This window comes from Peromyscus maniculatus, chromosome 19 (assembly GCF_049852395.1).
Source record: "Peromyscus maniculatus bairdii isolate BWxNUB_F1_BW_parent chromosome 19, HU_Pman_BW_mat_3.1, whole genome shotgun sequence".
In the NCBI taxonomy this organism is placed as follows: Eukaryota; Metazoa; Chordata; class Mammalia; order Rodentia; family Cricetidae; genus Peromyscus; species Peromyscus maniculatus.
This window is the reverse complement of record NC_134870.1, coordinates 1,590,985-1,610,534: the sequence shown is the minus strand read 5'-3', so window position 1 is coordinate 1,610,534 and position 19,550 is coordinate 1,590,985. Positions and strand designations below refer to the sequence as shown.

General features: G+C 39.7%; 1 protein-coding gene, 1 long non-coding RNA gene and 1 pseudogene across 3 annotated transcripts in view; all 3 read right to left on the bottom strand.

Moving 5' to 3' along the window:
• The window catches only part of Mib1 (MIB E3 ubiquitin protein ligase 1), a 115,024-nt gene that overhangs the window by 64,088 nt on the left and 31,386 nt on the right, over positions 1 to 19,550 (bottom strand). For both annotated transcript variants that reach the window (XM_076554721.1, XM_076554720.1), the window contains exons 4-9: positions 15,055 to 15,159; positions 12,045 to 12,111; positions 9,780 to 9,984; positions 7,583 to 7,766; positions 2,383 to 2,527; positions 76 to 209 (exon numbers count right to left, since the gene is read on the bottom strand). In XM_076554721.1, the coding sequence (XP_076410836.1) occupies positions 76 to 209; positions 2,383 to 2,527; positions 7,583 to 7,766; positions 9,780 to 9,984; positions 12,045 to 12,111; positions 15,055 to 15,159 (840 nt within the window). The remainder of the gene's footprint in view (positions 1 to 75; positions 210 to 2,382; positions 2,528 to 7,582; positions 7,767 to 9,779; positions 9,985 to 12,044; positions 12,112 to 15,054; positions 15,160 to 19,550) is intronic.
• LOC121824220 (small nucleolar RNA SNORA70) lies at positions 4,365 to 4,481 on the bottom strand (annotated as a pseudogene).
• LOC143269516 (uncharacterized) lies at positions 15,196 to 18,363 on the bottom strand. Its single transcript, XR_013045960.1, has 2 exons — positions 16,167 to 18,363; positions 15,196 to 16,136 (listed from the first exon to the last, which is right to left on the bottom strand). It is a non-coding gene; the product is annotated as an uncharacterized LOC143269516 (long non-coding RNA).

Sequence of the window (19,550 nt, the reverse complement as noted above, 5' to 3'; positions counted from 1 at the left end):
TGAAGACTTCAGCCCTTGTTAAATTAGGAAACTACTATTTTTACATGTCCCTCAAAGTCGTTTTGAAATGCTCACATCCACATCTGGTCTTTTCAGCAAATCTTCCACTTTGGCCACATCCCCATTGGCAGCAGCCTTCACCAGCTCTTCATTGAGGTCACCAGATTCTTGGGTTTCAAATAATTTCTTCAGAAGCTGTGAGAGTCTTTCTGCAAAGCACAAAACAAACTGCTAATAGAAGAACAGATGTTCTCCATGTTCCTAAACGCTTTTCCTGTTTTACTATTTCAACTGTGTACAACTACCCATGCAAGTAATAAGACTTAATATCAAGCTACACTAAATTCAACCCCATAAATAATCTAAAATCACATATTTCAAGTTGTAAATGCAGAAAAAGTAAGAGTGACAGATTTTAAAGTCAAACTAATGATACTATAAACAAACACACTAGCACAGGGAACCCACAATGATACAAATGTCTTTTAGGTCTTAATTCTACAGTACAGACCATAGAACATTACAGACAGTAGAATACTACAGATCATATAAAGCCCAACAGAACAACAGTTATGATTCAGAAACAATGCAACCTCTATAGTGTCTTGGAATACACTTTAGGAGCAAATCAATTTTCAGCTGAAAATGAACATATAAATGATAACAGCATACTTTATTAAGTGCTACGTGACTGTTTTCCTAAACAGTACACTTAATACAGGAGATTCTAGTCTTTACTTATTGGAGTCCTTACTCAAAAGGAAAGGAATCAAAAATTGGATTAAGAGAAAAATTACAAGTTATGCCAACCCCAATTACTTGAGAGTAGGTATGAATTACTCTTCACTTTTTATTTTATATGTGGCTAAGATAGCATAATGCAGCTAGCCTCAAAACAGAAATCAACACTGCTGCATATAAGCTGTCAGTGCACTAGCAATTTGCATCAGGAAACTCAAGAGAGAAAGGAGAAAGCAGTACAAACATAAACCTTCTGTTGATGTAACCAACAGTCTTATTAAATAAGAAACACAGAAACAATGTAAAAGAGAAAGCCGAGAGGTCAGAGCTCAGAGCTAAAATCTCACCCTTCCTCCCGAAAGAGAGCTATATCCTGTCTGTCCGTCTTTTTATAGTATTTTGTTCTGCCTTCTCATTGGTTGTAAACCCAAACACGTGACTGCCTCGTCACTATCTGTATGTACAGCCCCCCAGGTCTTAAAGGCATATGTCTCCAATGCTGGCTGTATCCGTGAACACACAGAGATCTACCTAGCTCTTCTACCAAGTGCTGGGATTAAAGGCGTGTGCCACCACTGCCACACTCTGTCTATGGCTCTAATAGCTCTGACCCCCGGGTAACTTTATTTATTAACATACAATCAAAATCACATTTCAGTACAATTAGAATACCACCACAACCTTCAATCTTTCTTTTTGGATACAAGGTCTCAACCTGCCCAGGCTAACCTCAAACTCAGATCCTCTTCCCTCCACCTATCAAATATGACCACAGGCTTGCACCACCATATCTACTAACCTCATGTTCTCTTTTGCACATTCCATCCACTATTATGACTCTGTCTCCCTTACCAGATGGCAAGAATGGACATACAGCAACTTAGAAAACGATACAGAATAAACCTGACTGTGCACACAAAGCCGGGACACAGGAAGGAGTGTTAGGACAAGTTTAGCCAAGCACTCAGCAAGTTCATATCTTACCAGTTTCTGATGTTGTGGCATATATAGTAACTTATTAAATGCTAATAATAAAAATATGACTGATATATAACAATATACAGGAAGAAAAACATCTGCTAGCAATAATGCTGGAAACAACAAGTAAGCTAAGAAAGAGAAGGTTTTTAAGAAAGAGAAGGTTTTCTGGCAGAAAATGCAAGTTCTGACTAGAGATAAGAACTGAGCTTCAAGTGTCTCAGATCCAGTACAGAGAAGCTTAATATGCCCAAGAAAAAGCACAAATTCATCAACCTTTCCAGAGTCCCTCAGCCAGAATGAAGGTTAGTCAGTGCACTAAAAAGAGGGCAAGAGGGTGGGAGAGGAAGGGAAGAGGACGGGGGGGGGGGGGGTAAGAAAAGAAAAATTTACCAAGTTTTCAATATCCAAGTGAATGAACCTATGTTATCGGGAAGAAAGCCAAGTGTACATACAAGACTCTCAGTGCAGGAGAACTCCTGCTGCTGCTGTCTGTTTTTAACTCTGGCTTTTCTATGTAGCACTGGCTATCCTAGTGCCAGCTCCGTAGACTGGGTGGCTAAGAACTCAGAGACCCACCTGAATGCTGGGATTAAAGGTATATGCCACCAGGCCCAGACTTAAAAGTGGGTATTGTTTTTAAGGAAACAAGATAAAACATACCACCAGATGCATTGCTAATGGCTGATCCTGCAGATGCCACCTTGGAAACTGCTGCAGGATTATAAGTCCAAGATGTTCCACAAACTTCCACCTTTAAATCACTGTCTGAATAAATCTGTTGTACTCGGCCAACTTTACCTAAAGTCTTAAAAAAAATTAAAGATTTATTATTAAATTCTATCACCACCTTCTGTATTTTAAAGTGTTGATTTTATTTGTTTCTAATTTTAAAAATTTTAAGAGCTAACCATATTCAAATGGATTATTAGTCACAAACTTAACTGTATCTTTAAAACCATCTGAATAATGGGGCTAGAGACATAGCTTAACCACTAAGAACATTAGCTCTTGCTCTTGGTTAGTTCACAATCACCTATAATTCTAGCTCCAGGAAATCTGATATCTTCTTTTGGACGCTGAAGGCACTCACACTCACACATGCACAGATACACAGACAGACATGTGAAAAATAAGAGTATTTGCTCTTGCAGAGGACCAGGTTCAATTCCCAGCACTCACATGGAAGCTCACAACCATCCATAACTCCAGTTCCAGAGGATCTTCATCCAACTTCTGTGGGCATCAGTCACATACATGGTGCATATACACAAATATAAGCAAAACACTCATACACATAATCTTAAAAAAGCAAAATAAGTTTTAAATTTTAAAGTCCATATTTTTTTTTTCCGTTTTGAAAATAATATGAGGAAACAGGATTATTTGACCTATGAGGTTTTTCACAATCTAAATGTTGCTAATTGGTGTAGCTGCACAGGCTTGTCTGTCCTCTGTATGTGACTAGTGAGAACTTTTCAAACTGGCTGTTCATTCTTTGAGCACAATGCTGCAAGTCCCTGGTGGTGTCGCTGCTGTCTGGTACAAGACCGGTCCTCACCTAACTTTCTTTCTCTTGAGTAAGGGAGTTATCTGAAGCCATAACCTGCACTATGCTGGTTACTGCTAATACCCTCTCACTCTTACAGATTTCTCCATGACAGAAGTCAGTAATAGAGTTTTATTTTCTTATGTTTTTTTTTTGTTTGTTTTTATTTTAAAAACTGATTTCTCGGAAAAAACATATTTCTTATTTTAAATGTATGTATGTGCACCACAAGCATTCAGGTGCCCACAGAGACCAAAAGAGAGCATCAGCTCTCCTGGAACTGAGGTTACAGACTACTGTGAGCCAGTTGTGAGCACTCTAACAACTGAGTTTAAATCTCCAGTCACCATTTTTTTAAATACAAAGTCTGTACTGTGTACTAACAGCTATATTTAACAAAAATCTTTATATAAATACAAATGCAAACACACATCTCTTTACTCCTTCTTTTAAAGAAAGACTCATGTCTATTCTGTAGTATGAGCAATACTGAAGCTAGCCATTCATGTATTCTTATGACACTCCTCCCCACCCCCTTCTCCATACCTTCACATACACTTTTTTGGGGTTTTTTTGAGATATGGTTTCTCTGTGTAGCTCTGGCTCTCCTGGAACTCACTCTGTACACCAGGCTGGCCTTGAAATCACAGACATCCACCTGTCTCTGTCTCCCAAGTACTGTAAACACACACACACTTTTTTAAAAGCAGACTGGATGTGATATTTATTAGTGAATATGACTAGTGGGGTGTACTACTCCAGCACAGTGGAAGCCCTCCAGTAAGAGTGCAAGGCCTTACCAATTTTCCAGAAGACAAGAATTAGGAATGAGCCACTTCTCAGCTACCATGTCTTCAAATTCATTAAACTTGGTGAAGGCCCACTTCTTTGAGGTAGAATGTTCTAGTGGCCAGGGACCTTGAACCTGGCTCTACACAGGTCACTAATCATAGTCCTTATTCTAGGTACAGATAAACATGATGACCTAGCCAATTTGAATCTTGGCTACTTATGCCTTAGAACTTTCCAAAGGTACCTGGATTCCTGTCTAGAACCTAGATGGGGAACAGCATTGAGATCAACATAAGCATACAGAAACTGTCTAAGGTCCCTTAGGGGAACTCATACAAGCAACAGGCTGAATGCCCAACTGCAGAGGCTGCTATTTTCAGCCAGTGCACAATGGGCTTTCAGTAATTTTAAATAACAGTAGTTCATGTTAGTTAACACAGCTAAAAAGCAAACAATTTATTACTTCTCATGTTTCCTCATTTCCACTTCTGACAGTTGCAGTTACACTGTTAGATTGCACAATCATTGTATGTGTTCCTCTTTCAATTTAATTAACCAAACAAATAAATACATATTGCATAATCAGATGGCACATCTCTAGTCCCGTGGATTGTCTCAACTCTTTACTAGATTACTCAGAACAGGCTTATGGGAATAAGGCCTTTAAATTCTTACAAACTCAGAGCAATCCACAATCTTCACACTTAAATGTCAGTTTGGGTAAATATATAGTTTCTTTTCTTAGTTTTATTAATTATCACTGTTTTCTGGCATGAAACATTGAGATATTTTTACATACAACAAAATGATCTTCTTCCCATTGTGAGCAATAATTTGACCTTTTTCTTAAAGGTCCAAAGAATTTTTCCTATCCATAAAGACTCATTTATTCCATCAGAGTAGGTTTCCCCGGGTTTGCCATGGGTCCTCCCTTTGAAGTCTAGTCTCAAATCTGTTTTCAATTTCAAAAGCATTTGGCTGGAATTACAAGTGTTAGCTTAGTGGTAGACAGCTGTCTGGCATTCACAAGATCTTAGTTCAAATATTAGCAATACCAAAAAGAATTCTATTTGTTTCAGCCCTTTACTTTTGCTGGGCTTACACATACATATATCAGATATTTCATATTTGTCCTTTTCTATAGAATATATTTTTTTCATACTTAAATTTTTCATGCTTTTGAACTTTCTATTGCTCCTATTATCTGTGGTAATTATGTGTGTGTTCCAACTTAATCATCACTTTTTAAAAAACTTATCTATGAATGTGTGTGTAGTATGTATGTATGTATGTGTATGTGTGATACATACGTTCATGGAGGTGTGTGTGTGTGTGTGTGTGTGTGTGTGTGTGTGTGTGTGACTGATATCTTCCACTACTTAATTTATTACATTTTGATTTACTTGTTGTGTGTGTGTGAACACAAGTGCATATGTGTGTACCATGACATAGTACAACCTGAAGAAACAGTCCTCTCCCCTTACCATGTGGGTCCTGATGATCGAACTCAGATCACCAGCCTTGCTGGCAGGGGCCCTTACTGCTCAGTCAGGGCCAGGGTCTCCTCCTCCCTGCCTCCCTGACCCTGGCATTCACCTACTGACTGGACTGGCAGGCCAGCGAGCTCTGCTGACTCACCTCCCTGCTGTCCAGTGCTAGGTCACAGATGCATGACTTTTACAAGGGTTCCAGCCACAGGAAATCAGTCCTTCATGCCTGCTTGGAGGGTCTTTACAACTGAGTCATCTCCTTTTCTTCTTCTTCTTAATTCTTTTTTAAGTTCTAACACCTTATTTCTGTTATTTCTTTCTTCTGTGTCCTGACATGTCCTTAATTTATTTTGAATTGACTTTAGCTGTTTATTTTTTAAGATTTATTTATTTATTTATTTATTTATTTATTTATTTATTATGTATACTGTGTTCCGCCTGCATGTGTCCCTGCAGGCCAGAAGAGGGCACCAGATCTCATTATAGATGGTTGTGATTCACCATGTGGTTGCTGGGAATTGAACTCAGGACCTTGCGAGATCAGCCAGTGCTCTGAACCTCTGAGCCATCTCTCCAGCCCCACTTTAGCTTTTGTCAGTTTCCTGTGCATAATCTTTCTTCTGTGTGTAGTGATGTTCTGTCCTTTAACCCTGCCTTTAGTAATAACTGCTGCACATGGAGAGAAGACCATTATCCCGCTACCTTTTATCTGAACCTGTTCATTATCCTTTTATCTGAACCTGTTCAGTCCTTTGTCCACATTGTCTCTATTCCACTCAATTTAATTTCTATTCTTAGCACTTTTTCCTTTTAACAGACAATGATGGAAGGGAGCTCTGGATGTTCTCAGCTGATTTTAGCATGAATCTATCATATTCAGCCAAATTGAATTAAGTAAGAGCACTCTAAGATTCAGCTTCAGTTACAGCACTAATCTCCACACTAGACAATATTGGATAGTTCATGCAGCAAACAGGTCCTGCTCTCAGGTCTACCACATGCCCTATCCATTCACTCAGCTGCTATACAGACTTTGATGTGGGCCAAGCAGCTGCCAGTAACTTGGCTAGCTGCTCATTCGTATTTTAAGGTAATATACAAGAGATTTATTTTTCTTGTTTTGTTTACAATTGTATCCTTAAAGCTAACAGGTTTATTTTATGTTCTAAAACATCTACTGAAGGAGTACATAGACAGACAGACAGGATACCAGTAAAGACAAGATGGGATAAGGCTAGTCAGGGCAAGAACTGAGGGTGAAGAGGAAGAACTGAAGCACTGTCCTAAGAAAGGAGGTCTGGACAGCACACGGTCGGGTGATGAGCTCTAAGAGGAGGGGTGGAGGAACACAGGCGAGAAGCAGAAACAGGATGGAGGGTGAAGAGGAGGACAAAACAGGTCAACAGGAGGGAACAAAGAAAAGAACAGATACATGAAGGACAAAATAAACTTGTTTATTACTGTTCAACAGTGGATGAAATATATACTGAATGAAAAACTAAAAATTAAGCTGTATCATTGATAGCAAAACTACTCTTAGAAGACATGCACATGTACTGCCCCACATCCCTGCACATTTTAGGCTCCCTGTAGCAGGAAGGCTGTGGTGCTGTCGAACTACTGAGACGGAAGAGCATGCTGCTCTCTCACGGGGGGACTGAACAGCAGGAAAACCTCTGTCTCCCAATTCTACATTATTGACAGGGTTATCAGAAATACTGGCCCCTTCTGGATCTTCTAGGCTAATCCAGCTGGAATAAATTAGGTATGAGTACATCTTGCTGCCTAGTACACCTAGAATACAATTCTAGAAAAGTGGTGTGTTTCTGTGTGTGTGTGTGTGTGTGTGTGTGTGTGTGTGTGTGTGTGTGTATTGTGTGTATGCAAAGCAATACTTTGCAATTACATTTTAAGTATTTTTTTTTAAATTTAACTTTCAATTCCAATTGTTTCTAAAAGTAACTTGCTTTAATTCATTAATTCCATAAGCAAAATATAATATCTCTTCCCAAATTATTTTACATATTCTTACTGGAAGCATTGCTTCAGCCCATTCGCCGTGTCCTCTTTGGAGAAGTTTAATTCTTTCCAGATCATAACAAACTTGCACAAGATCCCCCACTTGAAACTGTGAGGTGCCGCCTTCTGCACCCTGTGCAGCATCTCCACTCCGGACGATGTTTGCCTTAGTGAGGACAGCAGGATTGAAGGTCCACCTACAAAGGCAGAGCCAGGCTCAGAACACGTGAACTCAACTCACTCCACACATCTTTAAACACTGCAGCAATCCTCTGCAATTACATTCTGGATGGTTTTTATTTCTTTGTTTGTATAATTTACAATGCTTACCAGCACATACGATACATAAAGAACATCCCTGTGCATTCATCATTGTGAACATAGAGTTGGTTTCTTCAGAGTTGCTTAAGGAAAAGCTTTCTTTCCTAATCACATATATTTACTTACCATTCTGTCCTAGCCAAACTGCCTACCAAATGCAGCAGCCCTTTAACAAGAGTTCTCAACCGTGGAGTCACAACTCTTTTAGGATAACAATCCTTCTACAGGCATTGTATACCAGATATCCTGTATATCATACATTTATATTACAATTCTTAACAGCAGCAAAATTACAGTTATGAAGTAACAATAAAATAATTATATGTTTGGGATCATCACAACATGAGGAACTGTGTTAAAAGAGTTGCAGCATTAGGAAGGTTGAGAACCACTGATCTAGAACACTGCCAATCTCACAGATAAAGGCTCTCTAGTTTTAATTTGCCATGTATAAATGCTTTCCATAATTGTAATACCTGTATCAAAATAAATCTGATCTGGGGCTGTAGCTCAGTGATATTGACTGCCTGGCATGCCCAAACCCTGGGTTCAATTTCCCAGGACCACACACAAATAAATTTTTTTTGTTTATTTGTTTGACAGAATCCCATATAGCCCAGACTAGCCTCAAACATACAGAGGACAACCTTATTCTTTTGTCTTCCAGCCTCTTCATCCCAAAGGCTTAGATTACAGGCATGTGCCTCGTATCTGATTTATGCAGTGCTGGGGAATGAACACAAGGCTTCATTTGTGCCAGCCCAACACTCTACCAATTAAGCTATGTCTCTACCCCAAAATTATGGCTTCTTTATTTTACATAAGCATCTTTCCATACCATATCATCTTCCTTTCATTTTCCTGACTCCTCAATGACTCATCAAACAAATGTACCACAACATACAAAACACACTCCACTTAAACACACACTCAACTCCAGTGCAAAAATAGATCCCTTGTCAAATAAATTCCTAAATTATTTGCATTTTATACACTCTTCAGAATTCAAGTACTTATCTGGAATAACCGGATCTGAAAGATCAGACTACATTTAAAAAAAAAAAAAAATCCTGTTCCTAGAACTATGGAAGGAACCAGTTAAATAGCTCAGTGGTTAAGTCAATGGTTCTCAATCTGTCAGACATTTACATTATGGTTCATTACAGTAGAAAAATTACAGTTATGAAGTAGCAACAAAATAATTTTATAGTTAGGGTCACCATAATATGAGGAACTGTTTTCAAGGATTAGGAAGGTTGAGAACCACTGAATGAGCGCACTTACAGCTCTTGCAGAAGACCTGGGTTTGATTCCCAGGACTCACATGGTGGCTCACAACCACCTTTTAAGTCCATTCCAATGGATCCAAAGCCCTCCTCTGGCCTCCTATGGCTACTTCATACACATGGTACACATAAATTCATGCAGGCACACATACACATAAATAAATAAAATATTACAAGCATGCAAGAACATTTCTTTCTAAAGAAACCCCAGAGAGAAAGGGTCTCTGAATAGTAAGAATCATATACAGGGACCAGCAATATGCATCAGCAAGTAAAGGCATTTTTTACCACCAAGCATGACAACCTGAGTTCAAACCTCGGAGGAACCCTTAGGATAGAAGAGAACCAACTTCTGCAAATTTCCTTACTTCAATGTAAAAGTGCACACAGACAGACAGACAGACAGACACACACACACACACACACACACACACACACACACACACACACACCTCAATGCCTTACCAACATATTCTGAATTTGTATCTACTGCCTAAGGACCAACTTTATTAAACCTTGACTTACAGCATATTACCTGCTTTCTTTAAGGCTCTTGTCCGTGTATGTTACCTTTGTCATCAAAACCCAGGAAACAATACTAACCTGTTGCCACTTGGATACTGTACTACAATGTCATGATCTTCATCAATGCCACAGACAGTTCCAGTCGTAGTTAAAGTCTCAAACATCCCATCAGTCCATCCTCCATGACCGTGCTGCAAAGACTGGACAATTTCTAGGTCAAGGTCTATATTTACCAGGTCACCAATCTGCAATCCACCAGGATTCCTGTTGCCATTCTGCTCACCTGTAATTCCAAACATAATTAATAAAAGGGGAAAAATGAATGAAAAAAGAATCACTGTAGTATGTAACTGCATTCATGTGTGTGATCACTACACAGCTATCATGACTGATTTACAAGTCTATGTTAATTTTCCATTTCTTCTCTATCTTCTCTAATCAGTGTGGTATCTTTGTGCAAGTCTGCTCTTTACATTTACTTTACCTTGTTTATTGACTAGTAACTACTCATGATATTCCCTTAGTACCTTTTAGTGAAATAGTTTATTTTTAACTGACACATGATCATTGTCATTGTAAATTCTTCCTTCTAGCTATTTTGAAACTACACTGTGCTACAAGACACCAGAACTAACTGCAACTGTGTGCCCAGTAACCCACCCCTTCTTCAAGTGTGTTATTAAACACAAATAGTATCTAGAAACTTTTGAAGTGCCATCTCATCTCAATGTGTTTTACGAACTCAGTATAAGATTCTAGAACTGAGTTTTCGATTACAGAAAAAGCAAGCAAACATGAACTGAAACACTGCAGCAATGTGGGCCAGGGTGTATATGTAGCTAAGTGGTGTGTCTTCTGTCAGGAGGTGAAAGGCACTGAGCTCACTTCCCAGAACCACAAAAAAGTAAAAGAAATTGTAACAATATAATCACTCATAAAAACTAAGTAGAGGCAAAAATCTACAAAAGACTACCAACCCTAAATTAAAGTACTGAGTCCTGGAGGGAAAGAACAGTCAGAGGTTTGCTTCTGTGACTTGCTGACTAGCTCTGCACCAGAGCTACAGTAACCACAGTAACTCAACAGACTGTAACGGGAAACCCAATTGCTTCCCCAAATGTGCTTAGTATTATTTTTAAAAAAACAAAATCTGGGGCTGGAGAGATGAGAGCACTGGCTGCTACTCAGAAGGACCCAGGTTCAATTCCCAGCACCCACAGAGCTCACAACTGTCTGTAACTCCATTTCCAGAGGATACAGACATACATGTAGGCAAAAAAACAATGCACATAAAATAAAAATAAATAAATCTTAAAAAGAAAAAAATTTGTATTTTTGTCTAAGACCAATTAAAATAAAGATTCTGGGGTAAAGATGTAAAATCATAAAACACTGCACTGTGAGATCTAAATGTTCATGTTGAGCCTACACTCTTCTTATAGGGCACAAAGAAAGTAAGATAGGAGCTCACCGAAAGAAACAGAGGTATGCTGTAAGAAAGTAGCACTTTTTAGCAGGGCTGTGGTGGCGCAAGCCTTTAATCCCAGCACTCGGGAGGCAGAGCACTCGGGAGGCAGAGGCAGGCGGATCTCCGTGAGTTCGAGAGTGAGTTCCAGGAAAGGCACAAAGCTACACAGAGAAACCCTGTCTCAGAAAACTTAAAAAAAAAAATAAATAAAATAAATAAAAATAAAAGAAAGAAAGAAAGAAAGAAAGAAAGAAAGAAAGAAAGAAAGAAAGAAAGAAAGAAAGAAAGAAAAGCACTTTTTGACAAAAAGACGAGTCAAAGGACTCAGAAAGAAGAGGACACCACACAATCGAGGAGAGCATCTGGACTGAGGACTTCACCACAAGAACATGGCAATAATGAATTTGCAAATGAAAGCAGTTTTGGTTTTCACACTCTTTTAAAACAAATTTATATTACTTATATTTACTACAGGACCTTGATCTTGGAGCTGTTCTTTTACTAAGAAATCAGTTATATAGTAACTGTGTGGTATTTATAAGGAATACACTGTCAAATTCTTTCCTCAGTAGTGTGAGAGACACAACACTGATATAATCTAACATAAATTTTTCAGTGGTGTAAGTTCAGTTAAAAGTGTATTAAATCCATATTATGAAACAAATAGTACACCAATTCCCAAGACGTAACAACTCCTTCTGAGCCTAAATAAACCATAGAAAAGGAATAAATGTTTTAAAACTAAAATAAAACCATATATTTCTCTACATAACTTTTAATGATAATCCCATTTTTTTCCTGTCCAATTTAGACATGATCCTAATCCTATGAACCTGACTCATTATTTGGCAATTTTCTTGAATCTGCTAACTCACCTAGCACAGGACAATGATCTCTGTAGAAAGAACCTCCTTTGGCATCCTGGACACACTTCAGATCAGACTAAGAAAAGAAACCAGAAAAAATAATCCATGAAAACGTCAAGTGTAACTCAGTACCTGAAACAGTCAAGTTTCACTCAGCACATAGCAGAGGGAGTCCAGGTGGAGAGCCACATTCAACCCCACCTCCAAAACACCTGACACTAGAACAATGATCTTCAGACAGACCTGATTTACCTTCTTTGGCTATCTAATTTTAAATTCTGAAGTTAACACAGAACTTCAACACAAGTATTTTCAAAAGCACATGGCAAACAATAAACTCTAAGAAATACCCAGTACTTGAGAAGTGCACAACATATTCACATTTTAAAATAATTTTACCCAAAATAAAACAAAAATCTCACCACATTTGATCCTTTCAAACACATTTTTTAAAGATACAAGGCAAATACATGTAAGAAGGAAAATTAAGTAAGACCAAGAGGCCTGCAGGACCAGAGAATGGAACCAAACCCAGCCTATGATCCTCTGCAGTTAATTTCTCTACCTGGTTAGTTAAGTTCCTTCCCACTTATTTTTACAAGAAAATATATCCATTCTTACTTAGGTAACTGAATGAGAAGACACCTGTGGTTACAAGTTACAGGAAATATGGACATTAATCTTTGGTGTTACTTACAAAAAAATTAAAGTGAGTTAAAGAAAAAACAGAAAATAAGCAAAAAAACCAGATGCACTAAAAAAAAAAGTCTAAGAGTTATTTGTGTATAGGAGGTAACCGCATGTCCACACAGAACCCAATGTAACATGAATGCACTAAACATGAAATGTTACTCAACCCCAGACCAGACAAAGGCTTTAATTATTTAATGTACTAGTTTGACTCAGTAATTCTCCCTCTAAAAACCTATCCTAAGAATAGGCCCATAAGACACAAAAACACAGGCAAGCACACTGCTGCCACCCTGCCTGCAGCAGTGGAGAGGGAAGGTGACCCTCAAGACATCTCATCAAATAATGGCCATCGACCTGTCTTCATTTAACTACCTGAAAACACATAGCACATACATCTTCATGTGAAACACACAGTCAGCTGGAACCCTTAAAAACACTCACAATTCAAAAGCATGCAGTGGCATATGAGTCACTAATACGTAGTAGGTAGGAAATTAGCTGACTCTATAGCCAGTGATAAAATTTGGCATTACTAAAGCATTTGCTAGCCAGGCAGTGGTGGCACACGCCTTTAATCCCAGCACTTAAGAGGCAGATGGAGACAACATCTCTGAGTTCAAGGCCAGTTTGTTCTACAAAGCAAGTTCCTGGACAGCCAGGGTGACACAGAGAAACCCTGCCTCGAAAAACCAAAGAAAAAAACAAAATGAAATGCTGTGGGATGGTCTGTATGTCAAATGTGTTGCTCTGATTGGTCAATAAATAAAACACTGATTGGCCAGTAGCCAGATAGGAAGTATAGGCAGGACTAACAGAGAGGAGAATTGAGAGAACAGGAAGGTAGAGGGAGACACTGCCAGCCGCCGCCATGACAAGCAGCATGTGAAGATGCCGGTAAGCCATGAACCACATGGCAAGGCATAGATTTATAGAAATGGATTAATTTAAGATGCAAGAACTAGATAGCTAGAAGCCTGAGCCATTAGGCCAAACAGTTTAAATAATATAAGCGTCTGTGTGTTTATTTTATAAGTGGGCTGTCGGACTGCCGGGGCTTGTCGGGGCTGGAGAGAAAACTCCAGCTACAATGAAAAATTTTAAAAAATATAAATAAAGCATTTGTTTAAGTTTATATTGGCTTTCATATATAAATAAAATATAGTAAGGAGGCATTTGGCTAATTTTCTGCTCTCTAAATGGAAGGCAAAAACAGCTGAGAAAAGAATGAAAAAGAATTCTCTGGGCTGGGGATATTGTTCAGTGCTTGGGCACTTGCCTAACATGCACAAAACCCTAGTATTACAATTAAAATAATAATTCCTTAAATGGGAATATGTTTAGAATTGAAAGGTTACTGAAGAAATTTGTATTTCAGAATTAATAAACAGTAAGGCTGGATATGGTGCCCACACCTTTAATCCCAGCACTCAGGAGGCAGAGGCAGGCAGATCTCTGTGAGTTCCAGGCCAGTCAGGGCTACAGTGAGACCCGGTCACACAATAACATAATAAATATAAAGCATTCTCTTGAATAAACCTACATTATTCTCCATTTAACTCTAGATGTTACCAAGTCTATCACTTTTTTGCTTTATCTTGTTTTTTATTTTTTCAGAAGGCCTCATTATGTGCCCAAGATGGCCTTGAACTTGAGATTCTCCTTCCTCCATTTCTGGAGTGCTGAGAATACATGTACTACAAGACAATCACATTTAATCATCAATTCTGTACTTTAACAAAAAGCTACAAGAGCGGCTGGAGAGATGGCTCAGTGATTAAGAGCACTGACTGCTCTTCCAGGGGACCCAGGATCAATTCCCAGCACCCACATAATAGCAGCTTTCAACTGTTTGCAACTCCAGTTCCAAGGGACTCAACACCCATGGCAAAACACCAATGAATATAAAATAAGAACTCTTAAAAAAAAAAAGAGAAAAGAAAAAACTTCCCTAAAAATAATTTATTACTTTTTATCAGCTACCACAGCATAGAATACAAAAATCACCTCATGCTAATCCTAATCTCCAAATCTACTCCAAGGAGTAGCCCTATAGATGATTCTTATTTTTGGTTTAGATTTTAAAAGCTAAATCCACTAGTCATTTTACTATAGCAAAAGCTGATTTGCTATTAAGTAGTTTATACTGGGTCAGGTGTGAGGAGCTGAGGTCCTCACTCCACAGACCTCCTTTGCTGCTACAGACCCGTGGCTCAGGCACATCTGCTCCAATAGCAGAGAGAGTGCACGCATGCACGCACGCACGCACGCACGCACATCTGCTCGCACCCCGGCCCGCCCACTGCACGGCTGTGCCTTCACTACTCACCATGCCCTCAAAGCCAACTCTGTAAAGGTTCTTAGCACCGTTATCCCAGAGAACATACGCTGCACTGTGTGGGCTCGACGCACTCCAGTCTTGGATTTCTGTTACCTAGCAAAGTTTAGAGGGAAAAAATGTTTTTTAAAAAAAATGAAAGAAGCCAGGCAGCAGTAGCACACGCCTTTAATCCAGCCACTCAGAAGGCAGAAGCAGGAGGAGCTCTGTGAGTTCAAGGCCAGCCTGGTCTACAGAGCAAATTCAAGGACAGCCAGAGCTGCACAGAGAAACCCTGTCTCAAAAAAACAAAAGACAAAAAAAAGTAGCAAAGAGGTTAGATGCTGTAATTATACTGAAATCTTAAAAAGCTTTTTGTCAACTTATGTAACAAAATAAAGAAAAATAACAATTTGCCAAATACGTCACTTTTAGCATGGTTGAATTATCAATAAGGTCCTATTTTTCTAGAATTGTAAGTTTTATTAAGATAGAATATCCCTGAGTAGTCCATCCTCACCTCAAACTCAAAATTCTCCTGCCTCAGCCTCCCAAGAGAGAGAAGTGTAAGATGTGTGTTTATGATGGTTTTTCCTTGTGGTCCTCAGCCCTGGGCTTCTCTGTATGCCAGGCAAGCACTCTACTGCCATGTCGTACCCCAGTCCACTGTCTTGTTGTTTGTTTGGGGGGAGCTGTCAGAACACAGCCTAGGGCGACCTCAAACTTCCTGTTTGGATTAAGGGGTTATGTCACCACATCTGACCTTACCTGAAGAGTTATGAAGTACATTCTAATATCACTGTAGAAAATTTTAATTGGGAGGTAAAGGAATTACATTAATATGTGGTGATATATTGTGTACCGTAATAAAATTTATCTGAAGATCAGAGAATAGAATAAGCCACTAGATTAAACATAGAGGCCAGGCAGTGATAGCACACACCTTTAATCTTCACTCTGTAGACCAGGCTGGCCTCGAACTCACAGAGATCCGCCTGCCTCTGTCTAGATCTCTGTGAGTTCAAAGCCACCCTAGACTACATGAGATTGACTCAGTCTAGGAAAGAAAACAGCCAGACAGTGGTGGCATACACCTTTAATCCCAGTACTTGGGAGTCACACACCTTTAATCCCAGTACTAGGAAGGGTGAGACAGAAAGTGACGTGGCTAGGCAGAGAGAGGAATATAAGGTGTGAGGAGACAGGAACTAATGCCTTTTGGTTAAAGGCTTTTCAGCAGAAGCGTCCCTGCCAGCTAGAGGCTCTTTCAGGCTGAGGAGTTGGTGAGGTAAGAGGAGGTGGCTGTAGCTTGCTCTGCTTCTCTGATCTTTCACCCCAGTATCAGGCCCAGGTTTATTATGAGAACTTTAGGAATTCGCACATTAATGGGTTATCAAAAAAATGAATAATGTGAATTTTAAAATCCTTTAAGAACACAGCTTACTATTTTTAGCCAATTATCCAATACATAATTTAAAATCTTTAAGCACGTGTCAAAACAACTGGAGATAAACCTGTTTTCTAGTCAGCTCAAGATGACAAATCCAAAGTTGTGAAGAATGGCAGTGGGCGATACGGAGCTGCTCAGTTCCCAAGAAAGCAGGCTACCCCAGCTACTACAGCACGCTGTGGTGGGCACACAGACAGGACGTCCACCCACAAACAACTGACTCTTAAAACGTACCTGGTTAAATAAACTCTAACTTGTTCTCTCTTTCCCTCTCCCTCCCACACACAAACACCCACACAAGCTGGCACTCTCTGCTGCCTAAGAACAGGGAGCTGCTCACATGCCATCCAAATGACTTTTCTCCACTCATATCCACCAGCACCTCACAAACATACGAAACAGACTATTATTACTTTAAGTGAAAATACACATTAAACTTTCTTTCCTGCTCTGTACTAAAGAAATAGTTCTGTGGGGTAGGTATTTGGCAATGCTTTTGTAGAAATAAAATGATTTCATTTTTAAGATTTAATAAACCATTTGAGAAATGCTTTAAACTACTAATAAGGCCATATATTCTTTTAAATTTTTATATGTGTTGTAAAAAAACAAAATATGTATACTTGTAATAAAAAAAAAGGAGTGAACACGCTTATAATTATTCTACTACCTTTAAAAATGAATGGCATAGTGGTGGTGGTGGTGGTGGTGGTGGTGGCGGTGGCGGTGGCGGTGGCGCACGCCTTTATTCCCAGCACTCAGGAGGCAGAGGCAACCTGATCTCTGTGAATTTGAGGCCAGCCTGGTCTGCAAAGTGAGTTCCAGGCCAGCCAGGGATACACAGAGAAATCCTGTCTCAAAAAAAAAAAAAAAAAAAGAATTCCAAGACTTTTCAAGACCCTGTGTGCTCATCATCTCCACCCCTCCACCGGTCTCTCAAGAGGCAACCATCTTTCTGCCCTACTGTGCTTTAGGAATCTTCCCTACCCATCACTGCCCTACCGTGCTTTAGGAGTCTTCCCAGTTAACCACCGCATTATCTCACACAGCAAGTCTGTAATGTGCTAAAGTGAACATGCAACATGTTGTCTGTAACAATAACCTTCCTTCAGATTTGAACATAACCAGTACTTCATGTTGTAAATTTAACATTACCTTAAGTAGTTCTAATTTAGATTGATTTATTTCTATTTATGCGTACATGTGTGTGCCTGCATGAGATTATGACCTGCACATGTGTGCAGGAGCTCAGAGGCCAGAAAAGGCTTTGGGTCCCCTGGACAAGAGTTACAAGCAGTTGTGAGGCCACCATGTGGGTGCTGGGAATGGAACCTAGATCCTCTGCAAGAGCATGCAATGCTCATAACCACTGAGCCATCTCTCCAGGCCCCCAAAAATCTATTTTATTAATATTTTATTTATTTATCAGTATGAGTGAGGTCCTAGGTTCAACCCTCAGTACCACAAAAAAAGAAAAACATAGATGATAGATCAGGGTTTCTTCAACAAATAAATGACTTTTTGTTGTTTTTTTCAAGACAAGGTTTCTCTGTGTAGCTTTGGAGCCTGTCCTGGATCTCTCTCTATAGACCAGGCTGGCCTTGAATTCACAGAGATCCACCTGGCTCTGCCTCCCGAGTGCTGGGATTAAAAGCGTGCGCCATCACCACCCAGCCAATAAAGGACAGTTTTTTTTTTGTTTTTTTTTGTTTTTTTTTGGGTTTTTCGAGACAGGGTTTCTCTGTGTAGCTTTGCGCCTTTCCTGGGACTCACTTGGTAGCCCAGGCTGGCCTCGAACTCACAGAGATCCGCCTGGCTCTGCCTCCCGAGTGCTGGGATTAAAGGCGTGCGCCACCACCGCCCGGCATAAAGGACAGTTTTAAAGGGTTATAATTTGTGAAGTTAGGCAATGAATGCCTAGGAATCTGCTTTGACGTATGACAAATTTTTTTTCCCATCAAAAGTGTTTTTAAAAGGAATATGACTTAGCATATATAAAATAGCAAATAACAAACCAAAACTGAAGTGATAATTCACAGCTTCAGGAATGTCTACTTTTATTCCTTTTCCTGTTCTCCCAAAAGTGCTGACTGGCTAGTGTTCTGTTGTTGTTTGTCAACGTGATATAAGCTTGAGTCATCTGGGAAGAAGGAACCGTAACTGAAGGGCTGCCTCGATCAGAGCCTGTAAGTAAGCCTGTGGGCTTTTCTTGATTAAGAAGTGGGAGGTGCCACCCCTAAGCAGGTGGTCTTGAGTGAGCAGGCCATAGGAAGGCAATAAGCAGCACTCCTCACGGCTTCTACTTCAGTCCTTGCTTCTCTAGACGGTGGGACACAACCTGCAGGACACAGTACCAGCCTCACCCCAGGCTAGTTTCTGTCAGTATTCTTGTCACAGCAACAGAAAGCAAACTACAACAATAAAGTCCCAATTCTGTGGCTTCAGGGTGCCTCACAGCAACTGTCTTACAAGACATTTGCAAAAATTACTTCTAATCCTCTGCCTACGTATCTGTGGGAAAGGAGATAAAATCATTTTCAGAATAAAAATATTAATTTTTGCCTTCTTTGAACTTTCCAAAGCTGTGCTCTACCAAAAGATAGAGTATGTAAAGCATAATGGGACAGAGAACAAGGGGGAGAGAGCGGCAACCAGGAAAAATAATAGGACATAAAAAGAGCCTGCAAGTTGGGCACCAAGCACATGGGGTAATTCATCCAGACTATAGCCAATGTTGAACAGGCTGAAAGCTCTTATCATCAAGATCCACTGCCAGTTGGTGATGGTAAACACCTGAAGTTCAAGGCCAGCCTGATGTACAGAGCCAGTTCCAGGACAGCCAGGGCTACACGGAGAAACCCTGTACCAAAAAAAATTTTTTTTAATTAAAAAAATCTCCACTGCTGGTATATTTTGCTGACCTGAGAACACACTGCCCACTCCACCTGACCCAAATCTCAAGGGCATCAAGTGTACTGTCTGTTTGGACTATGCAATGACGACGTTTCCATTTGCCCCTCTGCCACCCATTTCCTGATACAAACACTAGCAAGGTGTC